Source organism: Pseudomassariella vexata, assembly GCF_002105095.1.
Source record: "Pseudomassariella vexata strain CBS 129021 chromosome Unknown BCR38scaffold_8, whole genome shotgun sequence".
NCBI lineage: Eukaryota > Fungi > Ascomycota > Sordariomycetes > Amphisphaeriales > Pseudomassariaceae > Pseudomassariella > Pseudomassariella vexata.
This window is the reverse complement of record NW_024467963.1, coordinates 780454-805158: the sequence shown is the minus strand read 5'-3', so window position 1 is coordinate 805158 and position 24705 is coordinate 780454. Positions and strand designations below refer to the sequence as shown.

Here is a 24705-nt window from a genome sequence, read left to right as displayed (position 1 = left end):
TGTGACTTCCGCAGAGTCCTCCTCTCATGTGCAACTTGAGATCCCCTTCTTATTCCATATCTTGTCCAAGCTCTCGAGATCCGACCGTTTCCATGCCCCTGAAACTTCGATTTCTACCTCTTTAGGCTATAAACAGAAGTGGTTGTTTAGAGTCCCTCTGCCCCTCTCGCTCAGTTCTATAGCTTGGTAACAAGCTTCCTACTGGTTTTCCAGAGAACGACACCGTACGACTGGAACCGACGACAGCGCACAAACTTACCCCCGTTTCCGCGTCGCACTACGGGACTGGACCTGCAAGCCACTTCCTGACGCAGCACCCACGCCCAGAGTTCTTCCTATACACACTTCCGGTAGCAATTCTTGCTGGGACAAGATCCGCAGACGTGAGATGGCCAGCAACGCAAGCGGCGCCACCACGGCCGCACTGTCGAACCTGTCCCTTAGCCCCTCAACCCACAAGCCATCTAAGGGGAAGAAAGTCGTCGTAGCAGACTCATGGGAAGACGAGGACGTAGACGCGAACTCGGATTCGGAAGACGCCTCCAAGCCGAGCAAAACAACCCCCAACGAAATCACCAGTAGCAACTCCGGGTTTGCAGCCCCACCTCCGACACCCAGCTCTCCGACGTACACCTCCGGCGCGCCATGGCAGTCGATGTCATCTTCGTCCCAACAACAGTACGAAGGAGCGGGAGCGGAAAGGCTACGACCCGAGAAGACGGATGCGGTGGCGCGCAGGATGATTGCCAGTGCGCTGGGAGTCAAGGCGCCTAAGCCGACGGAGGATCAGAGGGCGTATGATCGGGCGCTTAGAGATAAGGAACGGAAGAGGAGGGAGGTGGAGAGGGAGGCGGAGCGGAAGCGGAAAGAGGAGGCCGAGAAGGCTAAGGTGGCTGTGTGGGAGGATTGAGGGAGAGGATTGGTAATATAGGGACAACGAATGAGAGCCGGGCTATTAGGAGCTGCTATGGGTATTGTTCTAGGGAGAGAACATTGCGAGTACATGGAAAGTGACTTGAGAGTGGGCGTTTTCGAATTAAGTATATCCTCTCACAAAACCACATGGTCGAGGGAAGAAGGGTCAGCGACAGGTTCTTGGCTACCAAGGTGGAAGATAGTACACGGGAAGAAGTCGGCCGCACAGAAATATGGACAGTTGGCAGCCAACTAACAAGCGGGAGAGGGCTTGTTGGATGAAGCATTTTCCCTCAGCACACGAGTACTGCACGAAGAGCCAGGCTGACGCTCCTCACTGAAAAGCGTTGTTATATAGCCGGCTTACGGTATCCATGAAGATCCGATGCATCATGAAACATGATACATCCTAAGCCATCACCCAAGGCCAGTTGTACCAAATTAAATGCTGACAAGAAGAAGAATTCACTTTTGGCAACAGTTGATTGCGCAATAGCACTGCTATTCTTCTAAATGGCACGCAGCAAGATATGTACAAATAAAGTATGCTAACAAAATTGGCCAACATTAATCCATGAAACTCTGAGTTCGCCCTGCTAGTTCACTTGCAAGACATGAGCGCAACTATCTGAAACTGCCAAACGGCTTGATTTCTTTCGTCGACGATCGCGGAGAAGATGACGTGGAAGCCGAAACTCAACGAGGAAGTCAGGAACACCCAGAGAACATGCACTGGACGCGAAGTAAACAGCGACACAGCCAACGATTTGCATGCAACCCACGTATTGAAACATCACCACAAGAGTAAAGGCAGCAAACCTGTAAGCCAGTAACTTCTCAAAAGCTCTACTCCATCTGCTCCAGAAGCTTTTGGCACTCATACCCTGGCAGATTCTTCTCATATTCGTCGTCTGCCACCTACAGCGCGGGAGCAAGCAGCGTCGCCACGACGTGCAGCTCGGTCGTGGACCACGTCTACGATTGCGCAGCATGCGCAGGAGAACCAACCCGCTTCGGCGACGGGCCGATTTCCTCCCAGACCACGTCGTGGATCCCAGATAAGGTCGACGGCTACGTCTCGGCAAATACAAATCGGGCGAGTAAGAGCGACACAGACAGCTACTCTGGTGGGGTTTCCCAATTGGAAGGTAGCGCACATGTATGCTAACACTCCAGCCCCGGCTTCTCGGGTCTGGCATCGCTTTGCAGCTCCGTGGGTGATGTTCTCTCGGCGGGGGTCACCACCACAAGTGAGTCCTCATCGAGAGCCACCGAGAACACCTCCACGGCCGCCCAGACAGGCCAGGGTATGGGAAAGCGCTCATTGCCGACGGCGCAACCATCACGGTTACGCCTGCGGCCACGTCGGAACTGGGAAGCAGTGCTGCCAACGGACAGCGGGAAAACAACCTGACTCACTCATCATCGGGGTCTTTAGTGGGGTCATATCACTTCGAGTCATTCTGTGATGCTGTTTCTATTCGGCGAAGTACGGCTCTGGTGCTTGTAAGCCATCTTATCATGACCCCTTTCACGTGTTACCTGTAGGTCCAGTGGCAGGAAGTGAAACGACGGCGGGGAGGGACTCGAGGGTGTACATAGTCTAGGCTACAGCCACCACATAGTGAAAGCATAACGACGGCATTTCGTCTCAGCTGACAATTGCACCCGTTCGTGATGCAGGACGGAAAGTAGTCCTCCCAAGCTGGGTTCAAATGACACAATATCGAGATCCAAAGATCTATATTGCTCAACTTCCCGTCTACGAAACGGTCTAAAGGGTATCTCAAAATGGTGTCGTGGGGCGTGGACACAAGTGGATGGATTACATCTCGTCCCCGTTCAGATCTACTCCGACACCACGTAATGCCTCGACGGCCCAGAGTGGATAGTCGGCTTTGTCCGCATAGAGGTGAGCAAAGAACTGCCGCAAGAACTTGGGGTATTCATCCGCGACGATAGCATCCCGGACCTCGGTCATGAGATTCAGTTGGTACCAGACATTGTGTATACTGAGGAGATGCGCAGCAACCGTCTCCTTGGACACATTGTGGTGGACGAAAGCCCGCGTGACGGCGATGCCACCTTCGCCTTTCCTGCAGCAGATGCAACCGCATCCGTCTTCGATGGCACCGAAATCCCCGGCGTACTTGGCGTTCCTGAAGTTCAGCACTCCGCGTTTGGTGATGGCGTTTCCGAATCTGGCTGTTCTGGTCGGCCACACGCAGTCGAACATATCCGCGCCCAGGGCGACGCTCACCACGAGATCCTCCGGGTAGCCGATTCCCATGACGTAGCGCGGTTTCAACTCGGGCAGAAGCTCTGTGCATGTTGCCACCACACGACAGTAGTCTGCCTTTGCTTCGCCGCCGGAAAGACCGCCGATGGCTATACCTGGCGTATCTCTGGCCACCATCTCCCTGGTGCACTCGCGTCGCATTTCCACGTCGAGGCCACCTTGAATAATGCAGAACAAATTCTGCGTCGTCGGATTCTTGTGGGCTGCTATACAGCGGTCCAGCCAGCGTACGCTTCGCTCCATAGCCTCCCGCATTCGTGCCTTGTCGGGTGATGTGGTGACCAAGACATCGTCCAACTGCATCATGATATCACTGCCAATGGTGTTCTGCAGCCCAATGGAGTGCTCCGGGGTCAGTAGCATCGGCGTACCGTCGTGTGGGCTCAGAAACCTAACGCCTTCCTCGGTGATGTTGGCGAGCTTCAGCAGGCTCACCATCTGGAAGCTGCAAACGCAAGTTAACCTCCGGCACAACCTGCATACGCGTCTCACTAGGCCTCATACCCGCCACTGTCAGTCAAGATGTTGTAATTCCATCCCTGCAGCTTGTGCGCACCGCCCACAGCGGCGAGCACTCCCTGGCCTGGTTTCAGCCCGAGATGATAGGTGTTGTTGAGACACAGACGGCATCCTGTTTCCGCTAACTGCTCCGGGGTCAAGCCCTTCAGCGAAGCCTGGGTGGCCACGGGCATGAAGAGCGGGAGTTGAACCGGTCCATGAGGCAGCGTCAAGACGGAGGCTCGAGCTCGGGTTGTCTAAGGCCGAAAGTCAGACAAGAACGCCGGAGAAGCGGTGTGAGTGCGGGCCATCGGTCTTACAGAACAACGAGCAACGAGCTCGAACGTGAGAGCTGCGGACGACTGTGAGGCCATGGTAGCCATTTTGCCCAGCATGGCGCTTCAGGGGTTTGGTGGGTAAAAAGGTATGATCCGAATGAGTGGGGCCCAAAGCCTGGATTCTCCGGTACGGCGGTCGGAACACTAGAGCGGCCGTCCTATGGCTGCTTTGGGGGTCGATCTTTGCTGCTCCAGTTTGATTTGTTCGGCAGCTGGCTCTAGTCTATTCGGATCAACCGCGAAATCTTCCCATTGGACCTGGCAGCATGAACCAGCAATATGGTTGCAACTCCAAGAAGCAACAAGTAAATTTGGAGACGGTCATGCGTTGGCGGGCGGACGGAGGCCTTCGCAACCAGCAAGCCAAGAGCAAGTTGGTGACAGCCCGTTGGCCCGCCTATATAAGGAACGCAGGGGCCAACGGGTATTTTTCGTCGTGAGGACCTTCTCAGCCCTTCAAGCCTGGACTGCGCGTCCGAAACAGCAAGGGAGTTCTACATTTTCTTCCGGTGGGGAATCCGCTTGATACGAACCAGCGGCTCGGGAGTCTACGTAGTATCGTTACACATCAAGACAACCCCACGCTGTGGACAAGTTGTAAAATCGTACGACTTGGCATTCGCAGTGGATTTTCATTCGCAATCGCGTTCATCAGCGCTAGTCTAAGTTCCCTTCAGCAGTCGTCTGAAGGCACTCTATTTCATTGTGCCGGCACTGACGCACGGAGAGAGGGGGCCGTCTGTGCTAACAAGGCGGAAACCTATGCGCAGCTCGACGTTGACCCCAGGCCTCAGGAAGCCAGGTGGGTTGACTTGGCTAGGAGCCGCGTGGTCGAGTGGATTGAGGCTCAGGAGCAGCCACCCGGGCCCATGCGCATCGCTCTATCCAGACTCCTCTCTTTTCATCTTGCGTTAGGGTAACATAGGGCGGACCGCCCACGGGAACGCCCATGCGGAAGTGTTCCTTATACATGGCCCAGGATTCGACCTTTATCACTGACGTCTTTATAACTGCCGTGATACCCACGTGTGATCTCTTTGCGGATTCCGTAGGTCGTGAACCTTATTTTCGAACCTTATTCCTCCATTCAGCCTCCTTCGCCACAACTCCGCTGCTTCGACTGACGAAACGTCCACCCTGTCGAACATCAACTTCGACGCGAGTCGCTCTCATTCTCGGCCAACCACGCCTCCAACGGAAACCATGTCTTCACCAGAGTCATTCCACCTGTTCTCATCACTGCCTACCGAAATACGACTCGAAATATGGCAATATAACTGTCACCAGCCTCGCGTCGTTGAAGTCACCTACAACTCAGAACAAGACTGCTGCTGGACCACCTCAGCACCACCCGCCATCCTCAGCGCATCCCACGAATCACGCAACGAGGGTCTCCGATTCTACAAGAAGCTATTCGGCACCAAGACCCATGAAGCGAGGATATACTTCCACCCGGGCATAGACACGCTCTACCTGCCCCGACCGACAGACATGGGCTACGACAACAACTCGCGCGACTTCGCCCAGCTCGTCACCGGCACGGCCGAGGTGCTCAACCTCGCCATCGACCACGTCAAGCCCGTCATCCGGAGGCCCTGGGAGACGTACAACAAATACGTGCTAATGCAGAGTTTTCCCCAAGTCAACGAGGTGTCCCTCGTCATCGGCACGCCGTCGGAATCCGATTCTGAGCCGGAGGGCATACGGCATGGCTATCTGCAAATGGCAGAGCCAAACGGCGACCCTGTGTCGATATGCAGGCTCCTAGCTGATCTCAAGGAGTCGTTCTCGTACGAGGTGGGCGCGAGCTTCGAGACGGATCATAATGAGGAGGAGGGTGGGTTAAAATCACCTCCAATCGTGCTGAAGTCGATCGCCACCAATTATCTGCCGTTGCTTTGAAATGATGCGGCTGCCGTCGCGTAATCGTGCTGACAAGGTTCCTAATGTGTAACGTCGCGAATGTCTAATATAGGGATGAAACCAGTCTATATACCCCTATGTGTCTGTGCATCCCTGGCATGGACTCTTCAAGACCCTGCGTGGCCGTGTGGAACACACTCTCCCGCACGGGAAATACGACCGTCGCGAAAGATCAGATGGACTTGAATGCTCTGACTCGTTCATCCACGCGCGCCACCCGATGTTCTGTTCCAGCATGATCAGAGCCACAAGCAAAGCCACAAAGCCTGGGATGCAGCCAGCCTTCTATTTTCATGGCCGGTGGCGAAATGTACACGAATAAGCGAATACTGCTCTGATGATGCCAACCTTGGCTGTTACTATCAAGCGAAGCCTTTACAATCGACTGGACAACTCGTCCTTGGAAAGTCGAGACCCCATTTTGTATCGCCCTGGGACGAACAAAGACAATGAATAACCCCTACAGTTGGTCACATAGTTGTTAGTAAATATGCATATAGTCTTGCGGTTGAAGTCGTATCTAGATTTATCATTCATCCAAACCGGCTTACATGAAACCCTCTGCACGGCAACGCTGTTCCTGGCCATATAGTGACGCATTCAGTATCCTCATCGCCTGGTGAAAAATCTCGCAGTAAGTAATCCACAGAGGCGGATCGGCATGTAGTTACTAGCTTGTTAGATTGATTCGCTGTATGATTTGTCCGCAGGATGGTAATCAAAAGGGCGGATGACAATGATCCTGACAGCCTTCCTGCCACAAGGTCGTATGTATAGCTGGGGTATCTCCTGTCACAAGTGGAAATGTCAAACTTCTCCCCTGTATCATTTGCCATCGTATGAAGCTAACGTCGCTCACTATGCACTCATCCACGTACATCTACAAACATCCCATTTCAGGTACCTACCTATTGTAAGTAACAAGTAAACCACGAGACAACGATGGGATAGTGGTAAAAATAAAAGGTTTGACCAGAGGCTGAAAAGTCAATTGACGTCCACACCCTCTATATTTCCCCCAATCAGCACTACTACTAAGGTTCGACATGAACAAGTTGGTACCACTCCACGGCAAGCCTCGATCAGGATGTGTAACCACCTTCAGAAATTTACCAACCTTTCAGACTTATCCAGCAAGGGTAGATGAATAGCAGAGAGGGCCATTGAAATCCCGAATTCGAGTGAATGATTTCTCGTCCTCCCAACTACATTTGACTAAATACCCTAGTGTGCATCATATTATCCACTTCCAACCAACACCAAGTCAAAGCAAACCCTCTCTCAACTAAGATATCTGAATCAAGCACCACCTCCTCCTCCTCCTCCTCCTCCTCCTCCTCCTCCTCCTCTTCCTCTTCCTCCTCCTCCTCCTCTTCCTCTTCCTCCTCCTCCTCCTCCTCTTCCGCCTCCACCGACACCGACTCCTGACCACAAGAAGACCGCATGTTAGGATTGCCGTCCGGACAATACCAAGATGTGCGTAGGCTGTCGCACCCTAGACCACCATTGCAGCCTTCCTTATTCGGTGCCCTGCAAACCACCGTCGAGTGTCGGGACTGTCCCGCTGGGAATTGGTACCAGAGAACTTTGGTACGATGGGCACGTCAGCTGGCCGTCACGGGCCGAAAAATGGAGCAGCCTAGATTTTGTCGTCAGAGGATCATATCGGAGCTCCCTGCTGCGTGCCACATGAGACGTAATCAGAATCATTTGTGGACTGAAGCAGCACAAGAGCACATCAGGAAATATTACATTGATGACCACCGAATCGTATGCAAAATGATATTAAATATCTACAACCGGCAACCCCCAAACAGATCTCAACGAGTGACTTTTGTGGGCTTGTTGGTTACTGTGAAGAGCCCCTAAATTAATACCAAGCAGGAAATCTTTTGCTTGTAAATGACACACGAAAGACATTATCCACCATTTCAGGCCATGGCCAAATATCGACCATCCAGGTACTGCGTTGAAGGGCTTGTTGATTTGCCGAGCCAGGTTGAGCTGCTCAGATCTGATCGAATTTGCCAGGGTTGTAAACTGGCTTGGGTGAGGAGCATTTGTTGCCCCTGAGTTACAAGTCCCGAACCAGTCTGGCGCCCACCCAAGCATAAGGGTAGTTACGCTGATACCAGTTGACACTAGAGGCAGGTCAGCAACTCGGCCGGCAAAATCAGAATAGAAACTTACAACGATCTCCGGCCAGCAATGCGCGGATGTGTGGCCCAGGAGCCACCTAGGACAACATTATGCTTGCCATCGAAGAAGTCGGCTGCGACACGTTAGCATCTAGTATAACACATGGCCGCGGGAGCAAAAGACCATGGTTCATACAAGTGTATTGGGGATACAGTGCCATTGGCTCGAAGCTCGCATGCTTGGTCAACGTCGAACTGGTCCACTCCCAAACACCTCCCATTTCGGATTGTCCAGCCAAGCGGTTGCCGTGAGCCGTCACAGGAGTTGGGTGCCAATGCTTGAAGCCAACATTAGCATGAGTGAGGTCAACGAAGAGTCCTGGGGACTCTCCGTTGACTGACCTCGTAGCGCGTGATGGTGGGGTTTCTTCGACGCCGTCATTCGAAAGGTGACTACATGAATGTCAGCTATCATGACGAGGCCCGACACATCATGATGCTCACCCATTCACCGCCGGAACCGTCTTTCCAAGTTGATTTTCCGCTTGCTCCTTTCTCATGTAGTCAGCGTAGCTGTAGATGCTTCTCGCCTCTTCCTCGGTGGGAATTCTGCCACCCATCCAAGTAGCGCATCCAGCAAGCTCATCGTAAGAGGCAAACACGGGCCAATCAAGCGCATGCCTCAGTGGCACCAGACCATAAACTGTCCTCACTGTTTTGCCTTCGAGGAATGAACTTGGCGGTGACTGTGCGCCGTTGGAGTGGCCATTCGCATGACCATTGGAGTCACCGTTGGTGACGCCGTTAACGTATCCATTGGAGCCATTAGCTTCCTTCTGAGTTTCCTCTGCCCATGAAGCAGGAATCTTGGCTTTCTTCATCGCATAAAGATATTGCGCGTACTATTGAGGTCAATTATTGGAATGCTGCTTCGGCCATTTCGCTTCATGTACGAACCTCCTCATTCGTGATTGGCGCACCTTTCGCCTGAAACGAGTGGATATTGACCTGCCGAGACGGCTTCTCGTTATCCCTGTTGTGTATTAGTCGTGCTACGCTGATAGATTTGCGTAACTGCTCACCAGCCGAAGTGACCGGTGGAGTCCAAGACATCCTCGGGATCGTCAAGCCCGATGGTGACCTGTTGCTCAGGAACTGTGAACCACTGGTTTTCCACTCTTTCGGCAAATGCATTCTGAGCTAGCGAGGCAAAGTTCGGTTTCAGTGTGTGAGGTGGGGGCAGAGTTTTATCGCTCTGTAGCATCATGTACAGGAGTGTCTCGATGTGCATGAGTTCGTGCTCAAATGACACCCATATAGCTCTTCCCACATCTCGCGGGATTTTTTCTTGCCCCTTAGAGTACAAGTGGAGCAACCTGGTCCGAACCTGTTCCTGGTACGTCAAGATGTCTTCAACAGATGGCCACTCATCCGGAATTTCCGAGTGTGAATGACACAGCTCCGGGTTGTCCACATCAGGATCGATTCCGCCTGCACGTGTAGGTTAGCAATGGGATATCAATGTGACGACATCCAGAGGTGATTCTCGTCATGTCTTCGAGACAAAGAGAGAGAGAATCTCGAGCGGGTAATGTCGGGCTGTTCTACCCTCCGCTCACCGGACGAAACAGTGGACTGTTGAATTTGCTTACGCTCGAAGATAGAATTGAAGAGAGGATTGGTGGCAGGTGTTTTGGTGGTCTTTGTCAGCTGTCCAACTATGTCAGCAATTTTGACTGTCTGAATGTTTTAGCAGACACGAACCTGGATGTCGAGAAATGTCGGTATGTGCCCAAGATAGAAGATGCTGTAGGCATAAGCGTCAGAACTTTTGACAATATATCATTAAAGCAAAAGGCGATTGAGTTTTGTTAGTCTATTACTGATAGCAGCGCCCTGGAACAGGACCACCGAGGCAGATTTGCACTGCTAGAAAAAAAACGTACCAGGCGTTCCGCAGCTTTATGGGCTTTTCAGTCAGTTCCTCCTCGGGCAGCATCAATCGGGTGACTGTATGCCATTCCCTCCAGATTGCGTTCCAGTCTTCAGGAGTGGCCAGGTTGGTGTGGGCATACTCGGAGGGCTTCAAGCTGAAAGGCATGGTGGATTTTGTCAAGAGATGCAATCCTGTGCCATGTCAGCGCAACTAGTTTGACAACAAGACCTGGGAGGCCTGCGTTTAAGACTCGGCGCCGGCTTCGATACCATTGTGCAACTGATGCAATATGACATCCATCTAAGTGGTTGAAAAATAACTAAAATGTGGGGGGAAGTGCTTATTCGTGGAAATGTGTGGCCACCCCCATGACTCTGGATTCTAGGGTTGAACAAGGCAACACAGAGATGGATTGCTTACCATACTCCTTGCCACGCATGAACGTGGCCTGCTCAACCAAGCCGGCGGCGTTCCACAACCTCTCCATTCCCTCCTTGGAATACTTCAAGCTTTGCTCTACCTGAATCCGCTCTTCAGCGCGAATGGTTTCACCCAACACCGTGACCTCACGGATTGGGGAGTAAGCCGCCTGGTGACGTCCGCCAGACGCATCGTAAACATATTCTCCTATGACTCGCCAGTCCTCCTCCTTGAAGACTTCAGATCCGAGGACCTCATTCGCGTGTCGAAGACCATTCAGGACAAACCTACAACTGTCAGCCAAGTGTCTTCGCAGAGCTGCAATGTACTCACTGATGAGTCACGCCTTCTCGATCTAATCCCGAGGCGTACGTTTCAGCATCACCCAATACAAACATGCAAACACTAGTGGGACTGACCATTGTACGCGTGGTAGACTTTGGATGGATCAACACATGAGTCCACTCCAACGAGGATAAAGTCTGTAGAGCGCAGAACGTCTGTAAAACCCTTCAAGAATGATGCGGCTTCATCCCGTTGGAAGTTGCCTGTCAGAAGCAGTAAGTAGTCGGATTTGGGATGTGTCCCTCGAATCTCACCAATGCTGGACCCAAGACTCAGGACACACTTGCGCCTAGCCGCAATGGATGGCCGCTTTAACCATTCGCGTCCGTCATCGTATGTTCCCAGCAGGCCGTGACCTGCAAAACATTAGTTTCTGGCTGCTTGAACCTGCAAGTTGTTTCTTGGAAGTATCAAGCTGGGAATTTTCCAGAAAGAATGGTCTCTGTCTTCGACATGAAAGCCCAAAGACAGGTGCATTGAGCTTTAGGGGGGTTGGCTCACATTGCACGTGTCGAAAAGGGGGGATTTGTGCAAGCGTCCGTATCAACTCCTCTTCTGACAAGTCGAGCGCAAAGTAGTCGACTTTCTTCTCAGCATCCTCGATGGCTTCGAGGAGAATCTGCACCTTTCGTAGATTGCCGCTTCCTAGTTCGAGCAATATTGACCCGGACGCAATCTCTTGGGCCATTTGAGCTGCCGCAGACCGAAGAACTTCGATCTCATAGTTGGTCAAGTAATATTCCTCCAAATAGGTGATCTTGAATTACCATTAGCGTCGGGTCGCGTTGATCTGGCAAGAGAACCGCGTGTACCTTCTCAAAGAGCTGTAGACCCTTCTCGTCGTATAGCAGCAACGTAGGCATCCTCCGGGGGCCTTCTTGGGGGCGTAACATGCTGTGTATCTCCTCTTTGAGATTCAGCTCCACAGACTCTTGACGTATGTCAATGATGTCTAATGCGGGACTGCTAGATGGCCGCAAAAGTTTGGTGGCTCCCTTTCCCGCCTTGGGGTTGGGAGCCGACGCGTGAGGCTCGAAGTGAGTCTCGGTAGTGGACGGCATGGCGCCTGAAACCCCCAATTGTTCTGAATACAGCTGGATAATGCTCGAGGAATTCCAAGCGGATGGAGCAGTGGTATTTGGAAGCGGATAGGAAAGAAAGGGAAGTTATACAACAGGGGAGACGATGCGAACTAGACAGTAAGAGAAGTAGCGAGATACCTGCAACATACGAGGTCGCCGCACAAAGCTTAATTCCTCAGGCGCGCATTTCTCTCGTTGTTAGTTAACCTTGGTCAGATGGTGATGTCAATCACGGGTAGATGAGCTTCCAGAGGGACCGACGACCCCATTTGCCATCTAGTGTCGAGCCATAGGACGTAGCCCGTCAGCCCATTAAAAAAGGCGCTAAATGGCATCATACCGCGTTGCCCGAGGAGCTCCTGTGTGTACATGGCGAGGCACGCAGAGGAGAAAAAACAGCTGACCAAGGAAATAAATGGCGGTTTTTCGTCCGGCGCGGGTTAAGTTCTGTCATCGCAGCTTCGAGGGCGTGGGAGGTTAAGTCCAATAGCAAATCACGTCTTGGCAAGCTGTGACCTAAGACCCCCAGGCCCCGAAAATTGCGGGGCATGGGGCTCAATCGCTGCAGTGACACGCACCGCTAGAAGTTTAGCCCATACGTTCCTAACCGGACGTGTTTCGGCAGTGTCCAGATCGCCCACGCGTATTGGCCCTAGAAGTGCTATAAGGCTATACTCACCAGCGATAGTCGACGAAGGTATCCATCAGAAAGCATATCGTGTACCGTCCAAACTTAGCTCGGGGAAGAAGACAGCACCTGGCCCGCCCGGACGATAAGGCTACAGCTGAAGAGCCCTTGCCCCTAATACAACTACATAGTATAGCGCTGCGCAATCGCGGAGGATTTGCCACATCTGATATTCATGTGCAACCAGTAGAGGGAATGGCGACATGCTTCCTGTAATGCATGATGATCTCTTTCTTCATGCAGAGATGTCTTCTGCGGCTTGCTTCTTTCGTCCCACCGGCCTGGCCGCCGGCTGCCTCCGAGCCAGGTACCTTTCATTCCGTATACCCGATAACATCCCCAAGATGGCATACTGTTCCCATACTAATCAGACCTCGGGAGATCTTGCGGGTTTGTGAGCCGTGGTCTCGTCAACTCTTAGTTTCCAGAGCGTTTCCATTAGACGTAGTCACCTGCAGAGCTCATAGTCATGCACTCGCATCATTTCTCCTTCTTTTAAAACTATACGCATGTGCCGTGAAAAGTATCGTGTGCAGACGTCATTCTTCTCTGTAATGACACTGCTATATCTATTAATAACGACGGCATCCACCACTACCCCTCACTGACATACAGCTTCCGGTGCTCCTTTGCCTTGCCCCTCACCTCCTGTAGCCGCAGGGACTTGGCTGCCTGGCATCGTGAGCTAGGCAGGGCATCAAATCCTCAAGTAACACCGGAATTTATCAGCATGACTCACTTGATAACCCTCGTGTTGCGTCAACTCGTCCTCCTATTGCTTGTGCTGAACCGGGTCAAGAAGTCGTTCTGTTTCCTTCTCAGTGTCATGTAGATTGTATACTGTGGGGACACGATTAAGACTTCTAGAAACCGTTGATTGCATGTCGGATCTATAGATATGAGTGGCTACTGTGTGTTCTGGGCTACTGCACTACTGCACTTGTCTATACCATGCTAAATTCCTTAGGATGTGTTCGGAGACTTTCCCGGGAAATGATTTCAAAATTATTCTCGGGACTTAACGCAAGGCATATTGTGTCAGCTGCTAGCCCGTTACTTTCAACTTATGTTGATTCGTGCGTCTTTCCGCAGGCTTTGTCTGTGTTTTTAGAGAAGCCGGATACATCAAGCTGGCTTGTCCCATGACGGTCCGGCGATAACATTGAAATCCGATGGCATGACCATCTCGCGCGAAATTTTGCCTCGTGACACCAATCTTGCGCGAAATTCCGCCTAATGACATTGTAGAATCATTGCTGTGCTGTTGCTGTTGGAGGGCATATAATCTCCCGAACCAAGATATCACTTGACTAGAGCGCCATGCCGTATACTAGGAGTTCTGCGTCTACGTCTGCGCCTCGTAATTGCCATGGAAAGGTCCTACAGGGTGGTATCCATTGTTCCAGACCATTGGCTATGGCCCTTTCCATCATTGTACGCCGGGGTAAGTGAGTTTCCACCATCCACCGCATTGTCATGTTTCAAGTGCCATACTTCCGCTCACATCATGACCTCGCTGTGCCTCTCGGTTGCTGTAATATCACGTCGAAACCTTTCCAACAACGCCTTCAAATGCTACCAGATTGTAGAATGCCTCGAGAATAACACCGACGGGGTTTCGCCGGTCCGAGTTCCCCCCCTCCCATTACCCTGTACGCCAAAAGATGCCGTTTTGCCTTCAGAGAAGCATATCAATCACCTCCTTAGCCACTTCAGATGGCGTCAGGACCTTGTGGTCTGCAATGAACATATTGACGTAGTCAGGTTTCTGAGCGCATCTTAGTTCACACTGTCCATAATCATCCGAGGCGATAAGTCTTGCATGAGAGCTAGTACATACCGTATAGTCAATAGGTTTCGCTAGGGTTTCCTTGGGTATCTTGTTATAAGAAGTGCTGGTGCTGCCAGCTCGAAAGTCGATTACGCCTTGATCGAAGCCGTAGTCGAACTGACCACAAGGAAAAGTCTTGCCAAATTTGTGTTGCTCCGCAGCAACGACAAACTGCTTCTTGTTCTCTTTGGCCAGCTGCGCAATCTGGAAGGTACCCAGCCGGGCGATGATGCCGCCATTGGCAGTTACGGCGTCGGCTCCTACAATGACCATGTCCACCTTGGACATGGCGTAGGAGACGGCAGTTGCGGGAATGGTGGCAACCGGTACACCTTTTGCACGCAAAGCGGCAATAACCTTGTTGCTCTCCGTCTCAAGCGCTGGGTCGATAGCGTATATGACCTTGAACCGTATCGGATCATCGACAAAGTGGCCAAAATCGTGCTTTTCAGCAGCTCTTCCCAGCAAAGTACCCACGACTCGCGATCCTCCATATGTCAGGATGGTCTCGCCGTCATGAATGTGTCGTCGGCCATTCACAGCGATTCTCTCTCTTGCATTCTTGGCCCGCTGGGCAAATAGGCGCCCATTTCGTAGCAGATGCTGTCTCACGATATCAAAGTTCTTCTGAGTGCTTGTCTCCTTCCCTTCAGGTCCGGGCTGCTTAAGCGACATGACGAGGTACTGGCGGAACAAATGGGTGCCATGGGAAAGGGCGATCGAGTTGGTGACGGCGCATTGCAGCTTGGCCGACTGCGTCTCGACGAGATCAATAGTCTCAGCGACCGTTGCGACTTGCGACTGGCCAAGCACCTCGATTAGCGCCTCGATGGCCGCGATGGGCATCGTGAGGTCAGGGTCTTCCGCCAGAAGCCGGTGGTACGTTCGTACGATGCTGAAAAGGTCAGTTGGACAGGAGCAGCCACGAACACAAGAAGCCGTTTGATGAGGACTTACTCAAAGGAATCGCCATCCGTAGCAATGCGGATGGGTAGTTGGCGCGTTGTCGCGCTGACGTCTTGGTCGGTCGTCATCGCAAGTTCAACTATACACGAAAAATGACGGACGAGATTGAACGGTGGAAGAGTTACTCTGAGCATACATGAGTCCACGGTTGTGCTTTATCTCGTCGTCAAAATTTGAGAGAACATCATTGCTAGTGAGTCAACTCTGGGGGCCAAAAAGCGTATGAATTGACGTCTCTGCCCCGCCTGGTCCTTGCGCACTTATAGTGGGAAAGAACAACTCACTTCGTAGCTGCGCGGGGCAAGGTGAACCCCAAGTAGTTACTTTGCTCGAAGAACCGAGCAGTACCGTAATCTTTCCTTTCAGATCTTTCCCTAGCAAACACTCATGCTCACATTCTTTAGTATATACTCTATTTCCCTCAGTCAACACATCTTTCTAGCATACTTATTTTTTCTGATGATTTGACGGCTTGCGGGTAGCGCCCCGGCTTTCCTGTCTTTTACCTAGCTCTGGATCATGCCTGCGTGCGTCCTACTTCTAAAGTGCCGTTCATCTACTCGCACCCCCTCTTCAGGCAAGCAAGCTAGAGATAAATGACCAGTCCACGGAAATGGAAAAGCATGGCCATCCAACATGATTCTGGAATATCGGTTTATGCTACATTATTACGCTGACTGCGTCATTTACTTTGTTACATGCTCAGTCACTAATCTGTAGAATAGCTGGACTTGCATAAACAGATCTCGTGGTGGTTGAGGGTCTACCACGACTGACCCAACGACGAATCTCCGTACATATACTAATTGTACCAAACTGCAATATTCCAATATTCTCGACGGATATGTCCAAAATGAGGCTTATTTTTCCAAGCTGCAATTTTTTCTCCAGCTCAAACTGTTACGAAAGTCAACTGGGATCTCGGCATCTGAAAGAGCGAACCTTGCCAGGAGTTGCAACGCCCCCTTCCAACACATATTGATACAACTTCATAACTTCCATGTAATCCTTCAGTTGCAAGGAAAGACTAAGTGTCCTGTTAAATCTGGCATTTCCCCCGATCGAGCAGGCAGACGAACTCGATATACGTTGTATAACATCCTTGTTGCTATGCATCATCAAGTTTCTTCCCTTTTCTATCTATAATAAACCACAAAAGAAGAGACACAAACTAAAAACCACAGTGGCTATATACATCACCTATCGCGAAAACACATCAATCTACATACTAGTGTTCACAGCTGAGAAATCGAACAGGCTTAATGAGCCATCAATTGACCTTCGTCCTTCCTTACTGTTATTCTTACAAACTTGTGCTTGACGCACAATCCGACATGTAATCACATATTCGAAACCCACTATTAATTATGGCACTTGAGGCACAGGCCCCGAATCCTGCGAGTTGCGTGTATTTCAACCTGTAGGATCTGACTTACATATTTGACGCACAAGGGGCGGCACAGCCCGCAAAGATCTTTCGTTGGGTGCGAGCTGCAACTACACCACATCCTTCACCGCGAGACATGTTTGGCAAAACATATCTTCGACTGAGATATCATTTTTGCTGGAATTCACATTGAAGACCCGCGGACCGCGGGCTTGGGCAAGCTGAACTCTTAACGCAGCCACAATCAACGATAAGATTACTTCTTCAGACTCGAATCGATGGGGCAGCATCAGCCTATGGTAGGCGGCTCAAGCCAACGTTGACGCCCAGCTCTTAAAATACACATCCCTGGGGATTTCCCACAATAGCAAACTCTCTTGAATGGTTTACAGCAAAAACAAAGACACAGCCGACAAACATAGGTGACGTGCCAACAGCGTATGGGTCAGGCCTGAGCGGAGGAATACGTCCCGTCATGCATTCTCACCTTAGCTTCTCATCCGGCTTACCCCAATTTCCAGTTGACCAAACCGCGAAGGAAAAGAGCAGTCCGTCTGCTTGGCCCGGCGTTGAAGGAAGTGGAGGCGCAGGAGGACGAGACAGGCAGGCAAGCAAGCCCTAGTCATCAGCAGGGCCTAACCAGGCTTCGCATTGGTGATTTGGCAACTGTCTCGACCGACTCTTAAGCCCCGGGGCTGGCTTGGGCTACAACTAGTCCAGACCAACCAGTGAAATGCTGGCTAGAACGCCGCGCTGATGAGGCTGAGCTGACATCGTCGAGCAGTGGACCCGATATTTGGAGCACCGCTTACAGCATCTTATTACGCTGTAATAACCTGGTCATTCCAGTGACTATGCCGGTTTACTACATGGAAAAGCTGTTTACGCCCATAATTATGCCTGTTTAAAACACAGGAGCCATGAGGTATGAGACCGAACGCTGTCTAGCCACAGCGTTCGGTCTCATTAAACTAAAAGGCTGAGCATGATCCTTCGCTTACTACCAAGCTCGTAGGTAGGCAAAGGCATATATCAGCCTTTGGACACCTGGATGAAATACGATGTCCTCTCCTTAACTGCTTGTTTGATATACTGAGCTTGCCTGTTCGATCCGAAGTGGATAGGCCTAACTGCGTAGTCTGTTAATCTTCACTTTCATACCCTTCTCGACTAATAACATCCTTCACTCGCCTTTTGTCTCCAAAATACTAGCAGCTTCAGGGCACGCACCTGACCACCGCTACAATGAAGGCAACACTCGCGCTTGTTTTGCCCTTGTTGGCACACATTACTCCCACAGCCGCCGCGGTCCAGAAAAGAGAAATCCCACATCATGTGAAGCAACTGGGAAAGCGTTTTGGTGTCAAGGCTATGGATAATGATGACTTGGACATAATCGGCAATGCTACCTTCAACCAGAACGTGTGCCACGATGACGTATCCAAAGGGACGTTTGAGCAGAGATTTTGGTGGGATGCGTCTCACTACAAGCCCGGCGGGCCAGTCTTTGTTTTCAACCCCGGAGAACAGTCTGCAGATGGAATGATGGGTTACTTGGGTAACAAAGTAAGATATAAACACGCCATAACTTGTATGTCGATTTTTATCCTAAAAACAAAAATAGAGTCTTCCAGGCTATTATGCACAACAATTGGGTGGAGCCGCCATCCTCATAGAGCACAGATACTGGGGCAAGAGTATACCATTCGACTCTCTTGATGCGGAGACTCTGCAGTACCACACTCTTCCGAATGCAATGAAGGGTTAGTATTAATAACCAGCAAGTACGGGAGGAACGCCATGGCTAATCCTTTTGATTGACAGACATGACGAACTTCGCACTCAACGCCGAGCTCGATTTTTGCGAGGACGGCGACTGCAACGCCAACGACGTTCCCTGGGTATTCATCGGCGGCTCCTACGCAGGTGCTTTGTCGGCGTGGATTTCTCAGAAAGAGCCTGGCGTTTTCGCCGCATACCACGCCTCCTCCGCTGTTGTCGAGGCCATCAGTGACTTCTGGACATACTTCTCCCCCATCGAGCAAGCTCTGCCCACCAACTGCAGCAATGACGTCAAGGCTGTCGTAAGCTACGTCGACCATGTCTTTACCAACGGAGACGACGATGACGTCCTGGAACTGAAGACCAAGTTCAACCTGCAAAATCTCAACGCAGCCGACTTTGCCGACATCCTCGCCAACCCGGTTAGTGAGTGGCAGAGTAACCAAAGCGCAGTTCTTGCTTTCTGCGACTACATCGAGACACACGCCGGAACTTCCAAAGCTGTCTTGAACAACGGAGCCGGTGTCGGTCTAGTTGCTGCCCTCGATGCGTACGCCGCGTACATCAACGAGACGGTAAATTGCGGCGCCGACGGCAGTGCCTGTGACACGTACGACGAAGAAATCCAATGGAACGACCCCAAGGACTTCGATTCCAGACCCTGGCAATGGATGCTCTGCAACGAGCCATTCGGCTGGTGGCAGGTCGGCCCCGGCGTTTCAGACGGCAACAACATCGTTTCCAACCAGATGCGGCCCCAGCATTACACTCGGAGGTGCCCGCTCTACTTCCCTAAGACGAACGACTACACTTTCGGCATGGACGAAGGCTTCACTGAGGAGCACCTGAACCAGTGGACCAAAGGCTGGGATGCCCCTTACGAGAAGGTTATCTTTGTCAATGGCGAATTGGACCCCTGGCGCTCTGCCACCGTTGCCAGTGATTACCGTCCCGGAGGCTATGTCAACGACACGGACTCGCCGTCTTTTGTTGTTGAGGGTGGCGTCCACTGTCCTGAGTTGTGGATCGACAAGACCGACCCCTACACTTGGCCTGTCATCGAGAGCAGTATGAAGATCATGAAGAATTGGCTGTCTGAGTGGCAGAAGCCATCCAAGGCATAGCCATCTAATGAGCGATTTATCAGCTGATACACAATTGCATATGGGCGGCGTTGGATAGAATTTTGGATTTCTTCTAGATACCTGTAGACTTGTACATAGTGCAGAATAGTCACTACAGTGAACCTCAGGATGGAACAGTAGCATGGGATAGCAAATAACTACTTGAATCTGAAATTAGGAAAACCAGTACAATCTTCAGTTGCATACTCTAGACACACCGGCTGTTGTGCTTCGTGCAGCGCTTGGGCCAACTGCCCTGTTACCGTTTCGTAGCTGCAGCCTTGAGGAGTTGGTCCCCTCATCATCATCTCTTTTGCCTGCATTGCCCACACCTTCTTCCTGCAGGGTACGGATCTGCTGGCATTCTGGCCACATCGTTGGTTGGATGTGCAAGTACCAAAGCGGCCAGCGGGGATCCCACTAATATATGCGTGTGCCTGCCCCAAATGCACTGGTCACCTGATGTGACCAAATTCCCATACTATAGGTACTAAGTAAATAACGCTGAGTAACGCCTTTTATCCTACTGAAATAGGCAGGTCTAATAGTTGTATGACCGTGTTATTCTACTTCAGTATACCGAATGGAATAATACGGGATAACCCTGGTGTGCCAGGGTAATATGCTGGGTATAGTACTAGGATAACCTTGTTATACTACCTGGGTGTTAGAAAGTGGAGTAATGCTTCATAGGCTCGTCTACAATACCCCTGACCCAGACTGTGCTGCTAGACGGTACCGAAGCGAGGCGAGCGTCGAAGTAGATTTTTGTCGCTATGTAAGACAGATTGCGGGTCCAGCCACGAATCGTAGTTATGTGCCACCATTGATGATGTATGATAGTCATAAGTGGACGAAGTTGGGGAGGACTCCAATAGGTAGGTCTCATTGGAAAGAAAGAAAAATGCAAAATATTAAATCCTTGCCTCTCTCTGACTCTCTGAAAGCATTATTGATGCAATTCATAAAGGCACCATTTTGCAGATCAAGTTGGAAGTATCTTTCAAAGTTCTTACTCCTTTGCATGTCTGATCCTATGAAGTAGATAGGGGATAACCAACTGAGGAATCGACCTGGGTTGATGCAGAATATGCTCTATCTCATCTGAAGCAGGGGTCAAACCCGTATGAGATGCTCGGAGGGCAGGCACAGCAAGTAAGCATGAGGCATCCTGCCCCCAAAACACGTTGAAACAACTGACTGATTGCGCATTAAATTCGAACAGACTTTCACCTCAAATTACGCATACTATCCAGGATATCTTAGAAGCGAAAAACATAACAACATCTCCCATCAGCCCGACTAAGGCTCTCCGAGCAAACAAGAAACCCCGGCACAAAAAACACATGCCCATGATGTTCGAAACATTGGTGAACCAGTGTAGACAGCCCGCTAGGTACAGAATCTCCTAATTTTCCTGTCACACATGCTCAACTCCTGAAACACCTTTCATGCGTTTCAATTCCTCCTTTTTGTTTTGGTTTATCCTGAATACTGGAACTCTTGTACGAACTGCTGCATGTGCTGCATATCAGGTGGGAAGAGGTCTAGCCAAGGGTCGTTTTGTGTTAATATACCGAGATCGTTCGTGTCGCCGAACCGCTTGGACTCTTCGTGATCGAGCTCAAATTGCAGGTGAGGGGGGGGCTGATGGGATTGAGGCTGGTGAGACTGGGACTGCTGCTGACTATAGCCGACTTGAAGAGCTGCCTGAGCTGCAGCTGTCGCCGGGTCCAACATGGTGCCTGGAGGATGTGATACGGCGTAACCTTGGATTGGCGATTGATGTGGACGCATGGGGTTCTGCTGACCCCTCCAGTGGTCTGTGTGGACTTCGCTGTGATTACCAGACGGCCCAGCTGTCCTGTCCGAGTAAACACTAGGGTCCGGTAGGCCATGGTTTATCGCGACGAAGGACGCCGACGGAGTACTTCTTGGGGTTCGAACCCGCTCTATAACAGAAGCGTTATGGCTGTCAGCGCCGACGGAGGATGCCCGTTCCATAGTGCTAGCTCGAGACCGATCTGAGCTGTCCATGTGCGTGGGGTCGTCCGGATGAAGAGTCCCAAAATCCTTGAGCTGCTTCGACATTTGCTGGTATTCTTCGAGGGCACCGCCTCTGCCACCAAGGCGCAGACTCAGAGGCATCTTCTCGCTCAGAGACTTATTTTTATCCACGTGCCTGTCGAAGTCTTGCTTTATCTTGTCGAAGTAGATGTCCATGTTTTGGAGAACTCCAACGTAGGTAGAGGCCATCTTCAGCCAGTAGGATATCTTGTTCAGAGTTTGATAAGCCAAGCCCGTGGGGCCATGTTGAAAAACATCGCCTTCGGCGTCTCCCGATTGCTCGTTCCACCTATGGCTCAGCATGTGTTGTTGGACGTCCATGTGAGGGAAGTGGGCACCATATAGTCCAACAAACGCAGCGGTCCAAATTGCAAACAAGACGATGGTGGATTGCGGCAATTTGTCCTTTTTTTGGCATATCTCAATCAAGTCCACAATCTCTCTGGCAGCCTTGAACACCTGTTCAGCACTTTCTAGCCAGAATTCTCGGCGTGCGTTGTCTTTGGGGAAGGTGGGCTTGTCGAGAGGACCTTCCGGACCAGCACATCGGATAGGCACGAATGGTATGTATTCTCTGTGCAACATGATGAGGGAGACATTTCTGAGCATGTGCAGAAGAACATAGACGCTGGAAGCATGATGGTTCTCGTGCTTGAAATAGTTTGACCTCGAGAATGTGAATGTATCGGGCAAATTGTTGTCGAAGGCCGCCAGGTTTTCGCGGAGTTGGCGAAATATCGAGTTCGGGTCCCACGGCGGGTGTGCGTCTTTTACTCGTCCTCCTGCTGAGCTGTACCTGGAAATTTCACCCCAGATATCGACGAGGCGAATGAATTGGCTCAGCACGCTGTCGTCGGTGGCAGCGCTCTCGCGAGCGTTGCGTGGGCGGAGGAACCCTGTATTTGCCTCCATGGCCAGATCAAACTTGTCTTCTGAACAAGGAAGCTGGATCTGGAGGTCGTCGGGCTGGATAATCGACAGTCGCTCTTTACCACATGCGAGCATACGGTCCAGAATGAAGCAACTGAACATGGTGCGTCGCTTCACCTCATTATCCAAGGTCGTCTGGGAAAGCGACATCGAAGTTCTTCTCTGCCGACTATCGGAAGGACGGGTTTTGGAATCACCCGAGTCTCTTGGATTGTCGCCGAAGCCAAGATTCAAGAACTGAGCCATTCTGATCGCAGAGCCAACGTACATCCACGCACTCAGGCCTCCGGTTTTAGGTCGTGTTTGGCCCCATTCGTATAAGCCCAGCATGAGCATCGCCTGTACCCGCTCGAGTGAGGCGACTTTCATCGCCGTTCTCATCGGACCCAGTGCCACCGCAAGAGTATCGGCATAATACTCAGACGCTGCGGCTGGATCGATTTGTGTTTGGACTGGGCGGGACCTCGCGTTGCCACCCTGTGAGCTGTATACGTGCGCCAGATACTTGACAAGATCGGAGTGGAACCTGGCCGTGAGGACAAGGACACCTATAACGGAGGTTAGTGAGCTAAGCTCTGGACGGACAGAGAGTTGCGAAACGCAGAGAGCATTTCCAACTAATGACGTACACAACTCGACAGCATAGCAAACAAGAAACGCAATTCGGGTTCTGAGAGAAGGGGCTACTTGCCTAGGAGCACCAGATTGGTGTCGGTCGGCTCTGGCTGTGGTGCCCTGAACCTGCGACCTATGTATTCTCTCATACTTGGCAAGTGCAAGAATGGCAGCTCTGGCGCAAAATGTAACTTGTACAGATCCAGTACCTGGTCCCAAATATCTTCAGTTAAGAAAGGGGCGGCGAGGACCTCGTCAGCATAGAGCGTGACCTTTTGGTTGTCCCCCTTGGCAATCTCGTCGATTTTCTTCAATTTCTTCCGGTCAGATCCTCCATCACGTTCTTGCTTGATGGAAGACGGAGGCTCGCTCCGTTTCGGAGGCGTTGGGTTGGCTTCGGGCAGCTTGAACTCGCACTTCTTGCCGGTCTTGATGCAACCGTCGCAAGGACTACTCCCGCCGTTGTTCTCGCACTTGATTTTAGACTTGCGGCACCGCAGACAGGCGATACTGGATCGCATGGGCGGGCGCATTTTGGGCGGTTTCTTACTTTCATAACCACCTGCAACCACTGGCTTTATCTCATCCTCGCCATACCCCCGGGCCCCCACCCCCTGGGCTTCGCTTGGAGTCCGCTCCGTGGTTGAAATTCGCCGGTCCAACGGCGGCGCGGGTGGAGTGGGAGGGACTAGGGGACCATCAGGAGGGGCGAAGTCCTCGAACTTGCGCTTAGGCGTGGACGAGTAGGAAGAAGCGTTGGTCCGGGTCTCATCAGCATCCGACGGGTCGGGTGGAGAGAGGATCGACTGGATTCGGAGTGGAGTGGTAATTGTGACGGCTCGGGTCTGGCGCAGACCCGCACGACTTGGGTTGAAGGTTGAAGGTAAGGGGGATGCGAAGTGTCAGCCTTGTGAATTAAGCTTCACGGCTCGAGGCAAGGCTGCGATGCCGCGAGAGAGGTAAGCCTTTTTCAGTTGGAAAGTGTGACCTGGCAAGCCAAAGGAGGTGGCAGATTGCCGGCGCGATGAAGCATAGAAGTCGGTCAAAAGAGCTGACGGGACGGTGGCGGGAGAATTTGTACTGGGGTGCTACAACATCAGGATCACTGCAACGGCCCGGGAGTAAACAACTGGACACACTGAACCGAATGGGGATTCAATCACCAGCTTCCGAACGTCTAATGTGTCGCTGAAACGTCGCCTGCTCAGGATTTCGGGTACGGGTACCTTGTGCTGCTCAATGCTGACGAGGCGGGCAGAAGTGGCGGCGATCGGACACGGCGTGGGTGGCGGCGCGCTATTGGCGTTGGCGTTGGCGTTGGGGTCGGGGGACGTCGTTGCCGGTGGGTGGTGAGAGAAGTAGAGTCAAGGGCGACAATTAGCACGCATCAGTATTGAGAGTCTCAATTATTAATATTGAGG

The 24705-nt window shown here is 51.6% G+C and overlaps 8 protein-coding genes across 8 annotated transcripts; 4 read left to right on the top strand and 4 right to left on the bottom strand.

Moving 5' to 3' along the window:
- Positions 1 to 289: 289 nt before the first annotated feature.
- BCR38DRAFT_222446 (uncharacterized protein) lies at positions 290 to 1210 on the top strand. Its single transcript, XM_040854259.1, has one exon. The coding sequence runs from the start codon at positions 389 to 391 to the stop codon at positions 908 to 910; it is 522 nt and encodes a 173-aa protein (XP_040714793.1). The 5' UTR covers positions 290 to 388; the 3' UTR covers positions 911 to 1210.
- Positions 1211 to 2740: 1530 nt separating this feature from the next.
- On the bottom strand, positions 2741 to 4095 carry BCR38DRAFT_344170 (queuine tRNA-ribosyltransferase; the record flags this gene model as incomplete). The annotated part of the gene is made up of 3 exons (XM_040856084.1): positions 2741 to 3659; positions 3719 to 3969; positions 4033 to 4095. 3 exons carry the CDS (start codon positions 4093 to 4095, stop codon positions 2741 to 2743), a joined length of 1233 nt encoding a protein of 410 aa, XP_040714792.1.
- A 1158-nt stretch (positions 4096 to 5253) lies between these two features.
- Positions 5254 to 5952, top strand: BCR38DRAFT_410094 (uncharacterized protein; the record flags this gene model as incomplete). Its single annotated transcript, XM_040858422.1, has 1 exon — positions 5254 to 5952. One exon carries the CDS (start codon positions 5254 to 5256, stop codon positions 5950 to 5952), a length of 699 nt encoding a protein of 232 aa, XP_040714791.1.
- A 732-nt stretch (positions 5953 to 6684) lies between these two features.
- On the top strand, positions 6685 to 7616 carry BCR38DRAFT_410093 (uncharacterized protein; the record flags this gene model as incomplete). Its single annotated transcript, XM_040858421.1, has 4 exons — positions 6685 to 6740; positions 6874 to 6886; positions 7278 to 7449; positions 7486 to 7616. 4 exons carry the CDS (start codon positions 6685 to 6687, stop codon positions 7614 to 7616), a joined length of 372 nt encoding a protein of 123 aa, XP_040714790.1.
- Positions 7617 to 7711: 95 nt separating this feature from the next.
- BCR38DRAFT_435986 (C-type lectin protein) lies at positions 7712 to 12346 on the bottom strand. Its single transcript, XM_040860424.1, has 15 exons — positions 11625 to 12346; positions 11314 to 11569; positions 11067 to 11168; positions 10887 to 11015; positions 10801 to 10822; positions 10468 to 10754; positions 10058 to 10238; positions 9876 to 9918; positions 9764 to 9821; positions 9194 to 9602; positions 9069 to 9144; positions 8616 to 9013; positions 8308 to 8564; positions 8164 to 8245; positions 7712 to 8114 (listed from the first exon to the last, which is right to left on the bottom strand). Exons 1-15 carry the CDS (start codon positions 11871 to 11873, stop codon positions 8048 to 8050), a joined length of 2616 nt encoding a protein of 871 aa, XP_040714789.1. The 5' UTR covers positions 11874 to 12346; the 3' UTR covers positions 7712 to 8047.
- A 1696-nt stretch (positions 12347 to 14042) lies between these two features.
- Positions 14043 to 15396, bottom strand: BCR38DRAFT_222316 (initiation factor 2 subunit family protein). Its single transcript, XM_040854257.1, has 2 exons — positions 14423 to 15396; positions 14043 to 14350 (listed from the first exon to the last, which is right to left on the bottom strand). The coding sequence occupies exons 1-2, from the start codon at positions 15257 to 15259 to the stop codon at positions 14261 to 14263; spliced, it is 927 nt and encodes a 308-aa protein (XP_040714788.1). The 5' UTR covers positions 15260 to 15396; the 3' UTR covers positions 14043 to 14260.
- A 2741-nt stretch (positions 15397 to 18137) lies between these two features.
- Positions 18138 to 19672, top strand: BCR38DRAFT_344120 (serine carboxypeptidase S28; the record flags this gene model as incomplete). The annotated part of the gene is made up of 3 exons (XM_040856080.1): positions 18138 to 18332; positions 18391 to 18529; positions 18591 to 19672. 3 exons carry the CDS (start codon positions 18138 to 18140, stop codon positions 19670 to 19672), a joined length of 1416 nt encoding a protein of 471 aa, XP_040714787.1.
- A 1170-nt stretch (positions 19673 to 20842) lies between these two features.
- Positions 20843 to 24062, bottom strand: BCR38DRAFT_222218 (fungal-specific transcription factor domain-containing protein). The gene is made up of 2 exons (XM_040854256.1): positions 23361 to 24062; positions 20843 to 23217 (listed from the first exon to the last, which is right to left on the bottom strand). The coding sequence occupies exons 1-2, from the start codon at positions 23815 to 23817 to the stop codon at positions 21155 to 21157; spliced, it is 2520 nt and encodes an 839-aa protein (XP_040714786.1). The 5' UTR covers positions 23818 to 24062; the 3' UTR covers positions 20843 to 21154.
- Positions 24063 to 24705: the final 643 nt, after the last annotated feature.